Source organism: Sitophilus oryzae, unplaced genomic scaffold (genome assembly GCF_002938485.1).
Source record: "Sitophilus oryzae breed Bouriz unplaced genomic scaffold, Soryzae_2.0 scaffold_1498_pilon_pilon, whole genome shotgun sequence".
NCBI classification, from domain to species: domain Eukaryota; kingdom Metazoa; phylum Arthropoda; class Insecta; order Coleoptera; family Curculionidae; genus Sitophilus; species Sitophilus oryzae.
This window is the reverse complement of record NW_022146167.1, coordinates 3,443,810-3,459,168: the sequence shown is the minus strand read 5'-3', so window position 1 is coordinate 3,459,168 and position 15,359 is coordinate 3,443,810. Positions and strand designations below refer to the sequence as shown.

At 31.3% G+C, this 15,359-nt stretch overlaps 1 protein-coding gene across 1 annotated transcript in view; it reads right to left on the bottom strand.

Moving 5' to 3' along the window:
• Positions 1 to 15,359, bottom strand: part of LOC115877781 (diuretic hormone receptor-like) — a 367,521-nt gene that overhangs the window by 83,293 nt on the left and 268,869 nt on the right. The window contains exons 5-6 of the mRNA XM_030894096.1: positions 6,585 to 6,998; positions 2,108 to 2,313 (exon numbers count right to left, since the gene is read on the bottom strand). Coding sequence (XP_030749956.1) covers positions 2,108 to 2,313; positions 6,585 to 6,598 — 220 coding nt within the window. The 5' untranslated portion in view covers positions 6,599 to 6,998. The remainder of the gene's footprint in view (positions 1 to 2,107; positions 2,314 to 6,584; positions 6,999 to 15,359) is intronic.

Genomic DNA, 15,359 nt, shown 5'->3' with positions numbered 1-15,359 from the left:
GAAGTTTACGGAAAGGAAATTAGGATAGATGTTTTCACTGAATAACTCACCGTTAGACTTAAACCCCACCGCTGCCACCAAATTTTATGTGAAGAAACTTTGATGATTCGTTCGCTGCAATGGTAGAGTGATCTTTTTATAATTATAATTTAAATAATTATATAGCGTTAGTTATTTTTCAATATGAAAAAGCTGTTTTGGTAATTATTGTGAACTAAACACTACTATGAACTGCCCATCGTGTTCGACGTTTGGAAATTTGGTTTTTATTCGATCATACGGTATAATTTCAGAGTCGTAAATAAAACATTTTTAAAATATTGACAATTTATTGATGAATATTATCATGAATTCTGCATAGGAATAGTGTATTTAACCAGTAATTCCCAAATACATCTCTTGAGAAATCGTTTACTTTATCGCCATAGCAGTTATTGTTGGAATTAACACCTGCGATTAAAAGCAGCATCGTTTCTTAAATGTGCAATTATTTCTAAGAAACGATAACAACAGAGAATACAAATATGTACGTTTGAATGTGCAGTAAATTACACATAATTACTAAACGAGTAATCCGCGCCGAGATGTTTATTTGCTAATGGAATTACAAATATAATTTAAAGTAAGCTCAAGGGTTATGCAAATACTGTCTAATAATATTTGAGAAGATGTTTCAGAATATAGAAGCAAGGCATAGTCTGCAAGAAAATAACTTGAAAATAAAAATAGAAACACATGGTTTGTTTCAATAAAATAGTTATTTGAGTAAATATACAGGGTGGTCCAAACTGTATTCCGGAAACTTCGGCAGGATATTATGCAGACGAAAATAAGCAAAAAAGTTAGTATAAATGTATGTCCTAAAATGCATAGTTTCTGAGATACAGGGTCTAGAAGTTTCACTTTTATGTCGATTTTTTCAAATTAATTTCTGAAGTAACGTCAATATTTGGTGTTTGGGACATGAGAAATTTGATTTGGATATCAATATGACTTCTATTTGTAGGGGGCGCCACCTACATGCATTTTAACTGTTTTGAAAAGTAATAACTTTTTGTCCGTACCTGTATAAAACTACTGAGTGAAAAATATACATTTCCGTGTTTTTTACGTAAAAAATGTCTCTTGGTAAAAATCGCTACGAGGAACCGTTCTCAAGATATTTAGTATGGAAATGTCAATACATATCAATATTGACAAAAAATAAACATGTTGACAGACAGTTATTTCACTGAAATGATAAATTTGGGAACTTTTTATTTTTTCAAATTAATCTTAATTCTTTCTTCGAAAAAATTATGATTTCAGTCTAATAATTATTTAGTCAAAATGTTTAATTTATGTCAGTGATGATAGGTATTGATAATTTCGATTACAAATATCTCGAGACCCATTACTTGTAGCGATTTTTATCAAGAGACCTTTTTTACCTAAAAAACGTAATAAATGTATATTTTTTTTACTCAGCAGTTTCATACAGGTACGGACGAAAAGTTATTACTCTTCAAACCAGTTAAAAATATGTCGGTGGCGCCCTCTACAAGTAGGAGTCATATTGACATCAAAATCAAATTTCTCATGTAAAAAAAGCCCAGATGCCAATTTTTATCCAAATATTGACGTTACTTCAAAAATTATATGGAACAAATCGAAATAAAAATTAAACTTCTACACCCTGTATCTCCGAAACTAAGCATTTTAGGACATATATTATGTATACGAACTTTTTTACTTATTTTTATCTGCAGAATACAACCATGTATACATGGACAATTTGCGTAGTCGAAACACTTTAAGTATAGATCCTACTAAAAAAAATAATACGGTTGGTGTTCGAAACTTCGGTGATACGACAATAAAATATAACACTGATTCATCACAATACACCAAAACACTTTAAATATTGGACGCCCATTTCGCTAAGCAGATGATTTTAGTTTTAATCATTTTCTGTGTTCTACTTTGCAGCTTTTCACATCATTATTTTTGACAAAAATAGAAATTCCTGTTTGGAATTCAACTTCAATTTACTCAAAATTTTTATGATCCATAACACTGATCCTCACCTGAGAGTCTACTACATATAAAAAACTAAAAGTGTACTCACGGGAGTCGTCATAATAGATGCCCATAAATTCCGAAAAGCACTTGACCTCCGCTTTGGTGTTGATGGGGGTGGGGGGCCAGCAGAGGATATTGTCGAAGGAAACGTTACAGAATCCATCGGGGTGCGTTTCCTGTAGTCTCAGGGTCTCGTTGGCGTAGGTTTTCTGACAGTCCTCTAGTTTGAGTTTTGGCTCGTAGCTATCCGCCCTGAAATATGGAGAAATAATCTTCATTGGAGGACACAGTCATATTTATTTCAAACCAACAATCAAGGAGTATTTATTCGTATAATTTATTAAAATTACTGTAAATCACTATAAATAATTAATTGTTTGTAACTGAGCTGTCATTTCTGTATTATTAATTCGGTAAATGATGGAGATAAACAATTGTGATTGATTAAAATTTTATTTTAAAATGAAACTTTTGTTAACAACATTCTGAGAATTCGAATAATGAATTGAATAATGACAAGACAAGTGACATCTGTCTAAAAAAGACAGTAATTTACAGTGACAATTTGGTTATGTAAAATTTAGAGTGACAATTTTGATTATGCAAAATAAATACTTAACATTAATTTAAAAATAAATCCCCAACATGAATAATGAACAAAACATTTAAACAAAAACAGACCACAGACTACACAAAACATATTGTTGGTTAGTAGCCGTTAGTAGTAGTCAGAAATATAGATGTAGTAGTATTTTGGTTTAATGGCCACAGCCAAGAACGGTAAACTAATAGGATTGCTCATCCTCATAAGACGTACGTTCGCCTCTTCCCGCGCTTCAGCTGACAGTTGTGACGTCATTGTAGTCCTTGTCATGATAGTGTGTATTATTAGTTGCCTATGGTAAACTTATAAAAATAACAGCTGAGAAATTTTGAGTTAATTATTTTGTCAATTTTAAATGTGAAAAGGGTGTTTTTAAAGTTTTTAGAGCTATAGAGTGTATAAATACGTTCATTTTGTGTTGTGGATTGCGACAAAGTGCTTACTAAGTGCCTACAATATTGTTTTTAATACGATTTATACAGTTAGAGTATTTAATACGATTTATACAGTTAATTTTCTATACTGCATGCATATAAGGTGTTTAAATAAATAAACTAAATAATGAACGTTTTGCATCCGGCAACCAATACTGCACGTGTGTGTATTATTGGTTGCCGGATATACTACAATGACGTCACAAAGCGAGGAGTTTTCGCATGCACCTTGCAGACACTTTTGGCTGAATGAGCAGTCCTATTAGGTTAACGGTTCTTGGGCCACAGCTATCCGGCCGGGTAATAGAATTATCGTTTTTTAATAAAATTAAAAAAATATATATAAAGCTAGAATAGTAGATATAAGGTTTATATTAACTCTATTTTTTTGAAGTTTATAAAAAGCATTCATAGGCAAATATACAGGGTGTCCCAGGCTGAACGTGCATTAGAAGTTTCTAGAGAACTACAATATCTAGATAAGAGATTTTTTGCACATCCCTGTTTCACAACGAGATCTATCGATTAAAAAAAAACTTAAATTCTAGGTAAAATTTTATGAATTTTGATATCAAACACTCTATATCTAATATTAACCGTTTTTGAGAAAAAAAACATATTTAAAATTTTTGGAAGAAAAAAATTGCCTGTCAAAAAAATGTTTTATAGCCTAAACAACAAATTTAGCGATTATCACAGCCACTGTGGCATAAAAAGAAGACATGTGGCTGTCTATTTCAAAAATTAAATTGTTCGAATGTCATATAATATTGGCCATAGCTGTCATGAAATTGAGCGAGTAATAAAGTATCATAAATCATTTTTTTCAAATAGAAACCCACTTTTTTATTTCACTACTGAAAAGGTTTTTTAATTCGTTACTTCTTGATAATACATGTTCCTATACCTAAAATAACTCGTTTTTAAGTTACTTAAGATTTAGTTTTAAAGGGGTATATTTTTTTATTTTTTAACCAGTAGCTTATGACTTTGTCACGCGATGTAAAATTATATCTGGCCATGTCATACTGCCATTAGCTATCACTAAAATACGAGATATATTTTTATAAATACATTTTATAAAGTTTTCCCAGGCAGTATTTATAATATATGAATTTGAAATAATTAGTTTTTTGACAGAAGAAAATAAATTGTCTGATGGTTTGACACTTAATGTCAAAAGAAGCTGGATAAAATCAAGAAAAAATACGCTTTAAAACTAAATCTTAAATAACTTAAAAACGATTTATTTTAGGTATAGGAATATGTATAATTAAAAAGTAACGAATTGAAAAACCTTTTCACTAGTGAAATAAAAAAAGGTAGTTTCCATTTGAAAAAGATGATTTATGATAATTTTATAATTGCTCAATTCCATCATTGATTCCATCACAGCTACGGTCAATATTATACGACAAACGATCAATTTAAATTTTGAAATAAATAGCCACATATCTGTGGTAATCAATAAATTTATGTCGCTTGTGCTATACCTATTTTTTACAGGCAGTTTTTTTCCTCCAAAAATTTTAAATATTTATTTTCTCAAAAACGGTGAATGTTAGATATAGAGTGTTATACCCAAGCAGCATTTGGACGTCGGGACAACGTTGTGTCACGCGACCAAACGTCGGAGCGCAACGTCGGCACAGCCTCGTACCAACCCTAGTCTGCACTAGTTTGGAGAATAATTTTTGGGTCGAAACGACGTTGGATACCGACGTTGGCTAGAAGCCTAATTTAGTACAAACTGCAACGTTGTTTAAAATCCTAATTCACAGAAATACAAAACTAATATGGCGTCTAAGTCGCGTTTTATCCTAAATTGGGATAATTATAGTAAAAATATTATTTTTATGATTTAGTTAGAGACATATGTCAGATGGCAGTGAAGGAAAATAAAACAAAAGTATTTAAGTGTGGAGGATGTTTGAAGATCATAATTATTGAAACACTTTAACCAAGGCAAAAAAGTTAAACGCAAACAACTTTATTGATAAATGTATTGTTTCTACTTTGAAAAATACTAATGGGCCTTAAAATTAAAGAAGTTTTAAAAATTTTCTTGAATTTTTTTTTTAGTAAAATGAGAATAATTTATTCGCAGTCGAAAAAATTGTTTCCGCGTGTTTTTTAGGGTCAAATATTTCAAAGTAATATATTCAAAAAGCAGGAATCGCTATTTTAGTAACGAAACATTTTCTTATTTAACAACATGGCGGCTTTCACTTTGTTGTTTTGGAGATTAAGATCGAGTAGTTCGAGTAGTCGCATACTGGACTAATAAAGTCGCAGTTCGGCCTTAACAGGTAGTATACTAGTCGCAAGATTGCCTAATTTAGTCATCCTAGAGTCTAGCTTGTGCCGCCCTCTGTAATCTAAATAAACAAGGGAGTGGATAAACTATCGGTAATATATGTCGATGTATATTTAAATTTAGTTTTATATGTACCTTTCTTATGTCCCATTTTAATTAAGTTTTTTTTTATAAAAACAAAAACAGCACTGAACTGTTTGACTGAACAGAACAATGAAGTGAAAATTTAAGATTTAAGGTTATGGTTCAATACAGTTGCAAAAGGTAGTGACTCGACGTCCTACCAACGTAAGAATAAGGAAATCTAAGCAACGTTGGAATTAGTAAAACAGACGACGTTTGCATAACGTTGGAATAGGTCCTGAAACTGACGTCGGAAAACTCTATATTGTCCAACGTTGTAACTACGTTGTCCGAATCACCTAAAGATCACTTAAGCAAAAAAGGTTACAAGACAACGTTTATTCGACGTCGCAGTAACTTCTACTTTGCTGTAGTACTAGTCCAACGTCGGCACAACGTTATAAAAACGTTTAAATTTATTTTAATACCCAAGGTAGGGAGCTAACTATTTTTTGTAACTAATCCAACGTTGTGTTTAGTAAACATGTGGTCGCAAGTCGTGAAAATGCTACTTGGGTATATATATCAAAATTCTTAAAATTTTACAGAGAATTTAAGTATGTAATAAAAAATTGGGGTATCCATTTAAAATAAGAAAGTTGCTGTCAACTTCCGGTATTTCCGGAAGTTGACAGCAACTTTGAAAGCCGCCATATTGAAAAGCCGCCATATTGAAAATATTTTTAATTGATAGATCTCGTTCTGAAACAGTAATATGCAAAAAATCTCCGATCTAGATATTGTAGTTCTCTAGAAACTTCTAATGCACGCTCAGCCTGGGACACCCTGTATATCTTTCAAATCCTTCAATTTAATAGCTGTTAGTAAGAAGTTTCACTTCAAATATGCGCATATAGTGCACACACAATTTTTTTTTAGAAAATTTTACCACACTGTATCTCAAACGTTAAGATGTTTAATTGCATTCATATGATTTTTTCTTAGAATAAGTCCAAGAATCAGTCCCTTAAATATAAGCATCTCATTACCCTCTATACTCTCTCACACCCTGTATAAGTTCTATAGATCATCAAAAAATACTTACGTTGAATCGTTCATCTTGATAGTCTCCAAACGAAATATGTTTCCTTTATACACTTTTTTCGCGATAATACGAGTAAATTTAACCACTAATATGTATATTTCAAGTCACACGCAAAACACAAATTCACTAACACGTCTCAATATACCACTTATAGTTTAAACTTAAAACTAACTAAAGTTAATATTCGTTTCTTTTTTGGTATAAATTTTAATATTTATTTAAAGCTTTTTCTCTTGTACTTGATTTTTCATTTAACATGACATTGCACAATTCCGCAAATTGTAGTACTTGTCGTAGAGAAAATGTCTACTGCGAAGATGTTTGGTCGGAGCTACATTTTCCATATAAGGCATATTTTCCAACGCTGTCTTCGATCGCACTGGCTGCTTGCTCGTCAAACAAACTGGATTATACCTGAAACAATGAGAAGAATGTTTATAATGTTTGTTTTATTTTAACACGATCATTGGAGCTTAAATATGGACAGAGATAAGATTGCTATAGTCTGTAAAACGAATAACTTTGAATTTGACAGTTTCCGCGGGCTTTTCTAGTGTTAATTTTATTAAGTTAGCAACTTGCGGCCCTGCTGACGCAATGCCGTCTCTAATAGAACAGCCTCTGAGCGAGATTTATGATGTCACGCTAGTTAGATACTACGGATTAATAAATATATGTTGTAGAGTCAACGCCACGAATGTTTGGGAGTGATTCATCGCTTGATGAAGTTAGAATCGACACGCGCGCTATCATTTTTACATTAAAAACGTAAATTTTTACCGCAGATGTAGGTTTTTACAGGCCCGGTCTAATCATCTGTCTGCGCTCCTCCTACTTATTCTAAAATGTTAGCGTGATTGACAAAGACGATACTATATCGCGTTTCTTTGATTGATTCGTTTTTGTGCGTCAGTCCATTGGTGTGCTTGCAGTGCGACCAATGGGGCATTCCATTTTATATTTATAACCAAATATATGTTTTGACAAGACTTTGACAGTTAAAACAACAAATTACAACAGATTATATATTGATTATTATATGACTAGAAAGACCACGGCACTGGAATTAAGTTTTATGTGACCTTGAACAGATTAGTTCACATGGTAGCGACCCAAGAACGGTAAACTAATAGGATTGCTCATCCTCATAAGACGTACGTTCGCCTCTTCCCGCGCTTCAGCTAACAGTTGTGACGTCATTGTAGCCCTTGTCAAAGCCTTCGTGGCATGATAGTGTGTATTATTAGTTGCCTATGGTAAACTTATAAAAATAACAGCTGAGAAATTTTGAGTTAATTATTTTGTCAATTTTAAATGTGAAAAAGGTGTCTGTAAAGTTTTTAGAGCGATAGAGTGTATAAATACGTTCATTTTGTGATGTGGATTGTGACAAAGTGCATACTAAGTGCCCACGATTTTGTTTATTAATTATTTTAAAGCAAAATATGGAAGTACTCTAAAAAGAATGCTTGCAAAAGGTGATGCTGGGAACTGCTGTTCTTAAAAATGCATTATCCGAGTATTTAATACAATTTATACAGTTAATTTTCTATACTGCATACATATAAGGTGTTTAAATAAATAAACTAAATAATGAACATTTTGCATTCGGTAACCAATAATGCACGTGTGTGTATTATTGGTTGCCGGATAAGGACTAATAACCATGACAAGGGCTACAATGACGTCACAAAGCGAGTAGTTTTCGCATGCACCTGGCGGACACTTTTGGCTGAATGAGCAGTCCTATTAGGTTAACTGTTCTTGGTAGCGACTGATGTATCACTCCCAAACATTCGTGGCGTTTACTATAGAATACATGGAAAACATAATTATTCCTCGTATTTTTGGTTTGTATTTTAAAAATGATATAGTTTACATGAAATATACATAATATACAGTTAATAAATACAATATATATATACCTATTTATAGTAATAAATACTTTGGCAGATAAACTATGAACCATACAAATGCAGCAAATGTTTTACAATATGGCTGAAATCGTACTCCATAGTCAATGTAGATAGTTTTTGTGTTAAGAATAATAATTTAAAAAAATATTTGGTCATCTTTTGACAAGTTTATATTAGTTTATTAATTGCAGTAAAGATTATAATATATAAATAAATTTTGTGAATGCAAATAATAATACATCACTATTAGTAGATATTGAATGTTTTTTTGTTAAATTAGATCGATTTTCAAACCCCAAATTTTAAAATATATTTTACATTTTACCCATTATGTTATGTACCACCTATTCATTATTTGTATATTGCTCCGTGGCTGTTCTATTAGAGACGGCATTGGTCTAATATTTAGAAATGTCAAAAGTTGATGACATTTTACTTTTGTCAATTATGACATTTCGTGTTGATTTTTGCAAAAAGAGGAAGAACTGTCATTTGTTTTATTATTTTCCTTTTCTATTTCACGAAAGTAAAAAGAGTTACCTATCTGATTTATTTAGGCATTCAAGTTAAAGAATATCAGTAACTTTTTTGACAGAGGGATTTTATATTTGCCATGTTGGTAAAAAATAACGGTCAAAATTCAAAGTTATTCATTTTATAGACTATACTACGGGTTTTAAGGTTTGTAGTAGTTGGTTTAAGAGTCTATTACTCAGGGGTCGGATAAAGCGGGTGTGTGGCCGAAGGAAATATATATTATATTTCAGAAATCTGCCTAAGGCTTAGCCCAATCCTGTTGTGTTAAGCCACACCCAAAATTCCAAACACACGTGCTTTGATTAAGACTTGATTAAGGATTGCAGAGCTTCAGCATTTGCCATAAAATAGGGAGCAATTTGTTACAAAACCATATAAATTATATATCACTGTAATCACAAAACTTCAATCTATATCCGTATTGTCACGGAACTTTAAATTATGTCTTTATTTTCGAGAACATTTAGTCCAAATATAAGGAATATTTTCTTGATGTTTGACCATCAAAATCTAAAAAGTAAAGAAGGTGTCTAAAAATGTGCTATAATACGGATATAGTACAATCCTTTATCTTTAATTTCCTTCTTCATATGTGTAAAAATACCTATCCAGTTTTACATAAAACGTTAAATGCCGAATGCTTATTTTGTCGGGCTAGTGAAGTTACTTTTTCGGGCTAGTGAAATGAACTCTTAATAGATTCGTAAAAAAACATCTTTCTAAAATCAGTTAATTGTGAAAATCATCATCATCTTCATTGTTTATGAATAGAGATACAGAGATGCGGTTTTCGCATTACTGTACTACTTTTTATGAAACTACAGATATTACACACACCTTTGTCCTAGCTCTTTTAGTTCCTGAAATACAGGGCGAATTTGAAAATGTAACCCCTTTGAAACTTATCGAAAAGGTGAAAACTGTGTCCTGTAGAGTTTTTCACGTAGTATAAAGATACTTACAACTATAATATCTACGGTGTAGAATATAAACGTAAACATATTGTAAATGAATGCATTTTCCTCAACAAACACGTTTCATACAATATAAACAATTTCTGGAATTAGAGTCTTAATTTTTTATCTAGAGTACATAGATTTTTATTATAACAACAAACTAAATCAAGGTTCATAACCTGACTGAATATTATAAAAATTAAATTCTCTAAATATATAGTTCAAAATATTAATTTCAAATCACTTACTATAATATTGTAATTGCGTGTTTTTCTTATAATTAATTTCTTCCAATTTTTAATTAATAAACCAACCCTAAAGAAATTAAATGTAAAACTTGGAAAATAAGTTGGTTATAATAATGGTTTTATAATTCGGAAACTCTCTATTTATTTATCTAGTAATGCTAAAACACTCTATTTAAAAAAAAAAAGTCGATTAGAGAAAATAGTATGATTGGCAAGTAATGTAAACATTTGCGATCCGGTAAAACTGTGATGTAAGAGGAGGCTTAGCTTGCCTACGGCGGTTCAGTAGAAGACTGGCCAGCCGGCTGTTGTGTTGTGTTTTGTCATAGAGCTGATATTTGGGGTTGAGAGTCTTTTGACTATAAACGTTGGAAGTACTGTAAGGCAACGGGTCGTTTGACCGGAAGAAAACCTCTGGTGACGTCTTTCCTTCGGGGTTGGTCTTGAGAGTTTGAGGTCTCCCTTGTCTTCTCGATTGACACGATGCGGCGTTGGGGTAGAGAGACTAGTGAGGTACCCCAATTAGCTTATTCGATTGGGATGCGAATCTGTTTAGCGGCAGAGTTGCGTCCGGGGGAAGCCCCTATCCTATTTCAGGTGACACTAGCTAGTTGTTGAAGATTATTAACCAATAGATCCGAATGATATTTGAATTAGATGGAAAATATGGAATGGGATATATTGAATAGAATATATCAGTGACTAGGGGGCGGAGTACCCCCGGGTGAGTCTTACTATTTAACTATCAATTTTATCCAGATCAGTAAATGTTTGTTTTGTTATTTTCATGTACAATGAGAGAGTGCTTGCCAATGACCAACTAAATGGATATTTGAGGTGAATTTGCATTGTGAGACCCGGTTGAGTAAGCCCCAGAAATAAGCGATTTTACATAAATATCTGTTTTGTGTAGAAATTTGCCTTTTTTAATGAGATTCGACACTGAGACGCCCCATTGATTCATTAATGTCAAAAAATACACAAAAATAAGACTTATTGTATAATAAAAAGTGTTATATATCAAATTTCTGGAGCCTGTGACACATTATTTATACTTAACGAAATATTTCTATATTATCTAGCAAAATTTACATTTTTAATGAAAAAACACAAAATTAAATATATTTGTGAATCTAAGACAGGATTTATTTTTTATTATTTGATTATACCAAATATTGATTATAAAAATGTCTGTTGAAACAATAGTTAAAAATTTGTTTTAATTGTATATTCCACAATTTTTACCCTGTATTTGTTAAGTTTATTTGAAAAATATTTTTTCCAATTTTAAAAATACCTTGAGAGTATACAGGGTCCGACAAAAATGCGTCGGTCATCTGTAGCTCCTAGAATAAAAAACTTGGGAATTTAATTTAAGGGAAAAACTTAAAGTAGATATGTACTAGAATGTATTTCAAGAAAATATTTTAAGTTCTAAAGGGTGGCCCAAACAAGGGTGAGTGGATCAAGATGATTTTTTTAAATGGAACACCCTCTATATTATTGTATTTTTGGCTTCCTTTCAGATCACTTTACATAATCCCAAGATATCAGTAAATATATTTCGATAGTTTCAGAGATATTAATAAATAAATAAAAAATATATATTTTTCAGTTTTTATTAAAAATACAGGAACTGTCCTGAAATCAAAACTATATTACTTATTTATTTTAGATGGTCTGTACTTACTTTATTATAAGTATGGTAATCGTAAATCATACAGGATGTTCAAAATTCTACGCCAAACTTTCTAAGATATAAAATAATTTTTCTTCGTTTTTTTTAATGGAACACCCTGTATTTTATTTTTTCAATAGATGGAGAATTAAAAAATGAACATTTTTTGTATTTAGAGTATTTCAAAATTTTTAAAGGCTTCGCAAATATTCGCGTTTTTATATTGCATATGGTATTTTTCACAGCAAATTTTTATCAAAACCACCTAATGATTTTTCTCTCATATTTTACCGTTGAAAGAGACATATGAAATTACACTGCGTGTATCTACAAAACCATTAAAAATGTTCCATTAAAAAAACAAAGAAAAAATATTTTATATTTTAGAAAATTTGGCGTAGAATTTTGAACACCCTATATGATGTAAGATAAGAATATTTATTTATGAGATTTATATTATTACGAGCCAAAAATGTAATAGTATACAGGGTGTTCCATTTAAAAAATCATCCAGATCCACTCACACTTTTTTGAGCCACCCTATAGAAGTTAAAATATTTTCCTGAAACGTCGTACATACTTTAGGTCTGCACTTAAACAAAATTCACAAGTTTTTTTATTCTAGGAGCTACAGATGCCCGACGTCCTTTTGCTGGACCCTGTATAATAATTCCGAAAAAAATTAGAACAATTTTTTTATAAAACCATCCGACACAGCGAACGTTTATGAATTTGATTTTTTTAAGTATATTATTTTTCTGTCATTCTTTTGATGTCATATGTCTAAATCATAAATATTCTCGCAGAACAGGCTATAGCAAATAACTAAAATTATAAATAACTTTACTTACTACTAAAAAAAAACAAATTTTAAACGAAACAGAGTTCGTAGTCCTTTTCTTTCGCAATTAAAACATTGTACTAAATATCCGAGAAAAATATCCGTATTCACGCCGACGACATGGACGAGAAACTCGAAACTTTAAGACGCAAGTGATGTGAACTAATTACACATTCGTGTTGATTTGTCGACTGGTTCGCTATCATTATTAAAACATTGAAAAATCCTTTTTTATCTTTTGCTTTATTATTCTCGGATATAGTTTAAATATTTGGCCCTGCTAATTCTGTGTTAAGATAACACACAACAATCGACGTGAAAAAGAATATAACATGTTTTGTGTCGAATCATAATAATAATAATAGTCGATAGGGTTGGTTTGTCATGTCTGGTAGAATATTTTCAAAACCAGATATCATATAAATAATATCTATACTTTCTAGACATCTGTTGCTTACCTTGGTTATGGTTTTATATTCCGTTTCTATCGGTTTCCTGAAAGTTTTCTTATTACGGAACACGGTTCCTGAAAAATTCAGTTATAATTGTCATCAAACTAACCAGCGCGAGAAGGATGGTTTTTCTGGTTTTGTTTGTTAATCAGTGTCATTTATGTGACAGAAATCAAGCAAATATTGGAAGTTCGAGTGAAATTCTCATTTAATTTCTAAAATTTGTAATAATATTTTGTATTTACATCCAAACGCAATGGAGGTAGGCAGTAAAGGTAAATAAATTTCATTAACTGAATAGAATGACTTTTTAGAACCATTTAAACTTATCATGCAGCCATTGTTTCTTAAAGTCAGGAACATTTAAAGAAAACATGAAAAACACGACAAGTAATCGTGAATGTTTTGTAAGCTATAAAAATATAAATATTGATTAGATTTGTTTATTTATTATTGATCTGTTTTAATATTGGACCTGCAAACCTTCACTTGAGCTGTCTAACGAGTTTAACAGTTTATTAGTAAAGTACTTTTCAATATTAAACTCCATTATAAAGAAGAAGCAAACGTAAAAGCAGAGAATAGGAACATTAAAAATGCATAAAAGATAAATTTTATAATAGAGGTATTGAAATTTAGAAAACGTCAACATTTGACGTTTCCAGTATTTTACCAAACCGTTCCGTATCAAACCGATGTTTTCAGGAACTGCTCTTTACCGTAGTTTACCGTCTGGTTCGCCTGGTTTTGCAACGGAATACAGCCTAATTGATATGAAATACATGTATGTTATTTTTGATGATTTTTTATTAATAAATATACAGCAATAGATCGTCTTCTATGCCAACAACAAGTAGCTTCATCTATTACACAAAAACATACATGTAAAAACACTAATACATTTTGTCCAAAGTTAATTTTCCCCCAATTTTTCCTCCATTTTACTTTAAAAAACACAAAACACACGTAATAACACGAACCAAAATGCAAAAGCAATTCGCAAATGTTTATCGTCTTCCAAAACGCAGGTTATTTGACATAATTTGACACAAATTATAACCTAGAATTTGGCAAGAGTTTGACAAGCCTCAGAAATCTTAAGTGAAGTTCATAGCCATCTCCGTCTGTGCATCGTTCATCGTTCCGTCACTCCAATAATATTGAAATATGATCTGTCATTTTTGAAATAAACCAATAAAACTGGTTAAAAACAACAAGAGACGACGCATAACGGATTTATAATATATAAACCCATCCATAGTTAACTTAAAAAATATTAGAAACTTTTTTTAGTAAAATAAATGGATTTGTATGGACGTCATCTGCTTTTTTTCTGTCATCGTCTGTCAAAATCTTACCTCAGTAATAAAATAAAGTATATACAATAGTTGCCACCCTATTATGCATTTCAAGGTATTTTGTATGAGCCAGTACAAAGCATCCTTACAATATATGCTCTACAATTTCAGTACATTCATTGCAGCGTCAGCAGAGGTCGCTGAACATTTGTTCTCCTAAAATTTACTTCTCATGAGTCTTCGTATTGGTAACATTGTCCTGGATACTTAACACAAAACCTTCTGTTTCTGGATATACAGAGTGAGTCTTAAATAAGTGCAAGTATTTTCATTGGTGGTATATATTTCGATCCCAGGAACACGTCTATGCGATTTTTTTCTCAAAAAAAGATGTTAAAAATCATACATTTTCTTTGAAATTTTCCAGTATATTTTAGAAAACTTTTTAGAACTGTGCATTGCAAATTTTCCCAGGGTATATTTTCTTAATATTTTCTTTGGCTTTACTTTATGGTTACGACATTAAAAAGGATGCAAATATAGAAAAAAGCTGGTGGCTCTAAACTTTTTTAACAATAAATTATTTTTTTTTATATTTTCAAACATGAATAACTCGTTTATTTTGGACTTATTTGAAAAACGGTATAGAGAAAATATGTTTCTTTTATCGAGATCACTCGATCGACTCACCCTGTAATGTACCATTTTTTAACGAGCATAGTGAGCCTGTTTGTCAAGTCCTTCTCGTTGGAGGTCATTGTGTAATTCTATGACCATTTTTTCAGTGTACCTATATTAAACTGTACTCCTGCAATAATAAACATGACCCCAAACGTAATTTTATCCCTG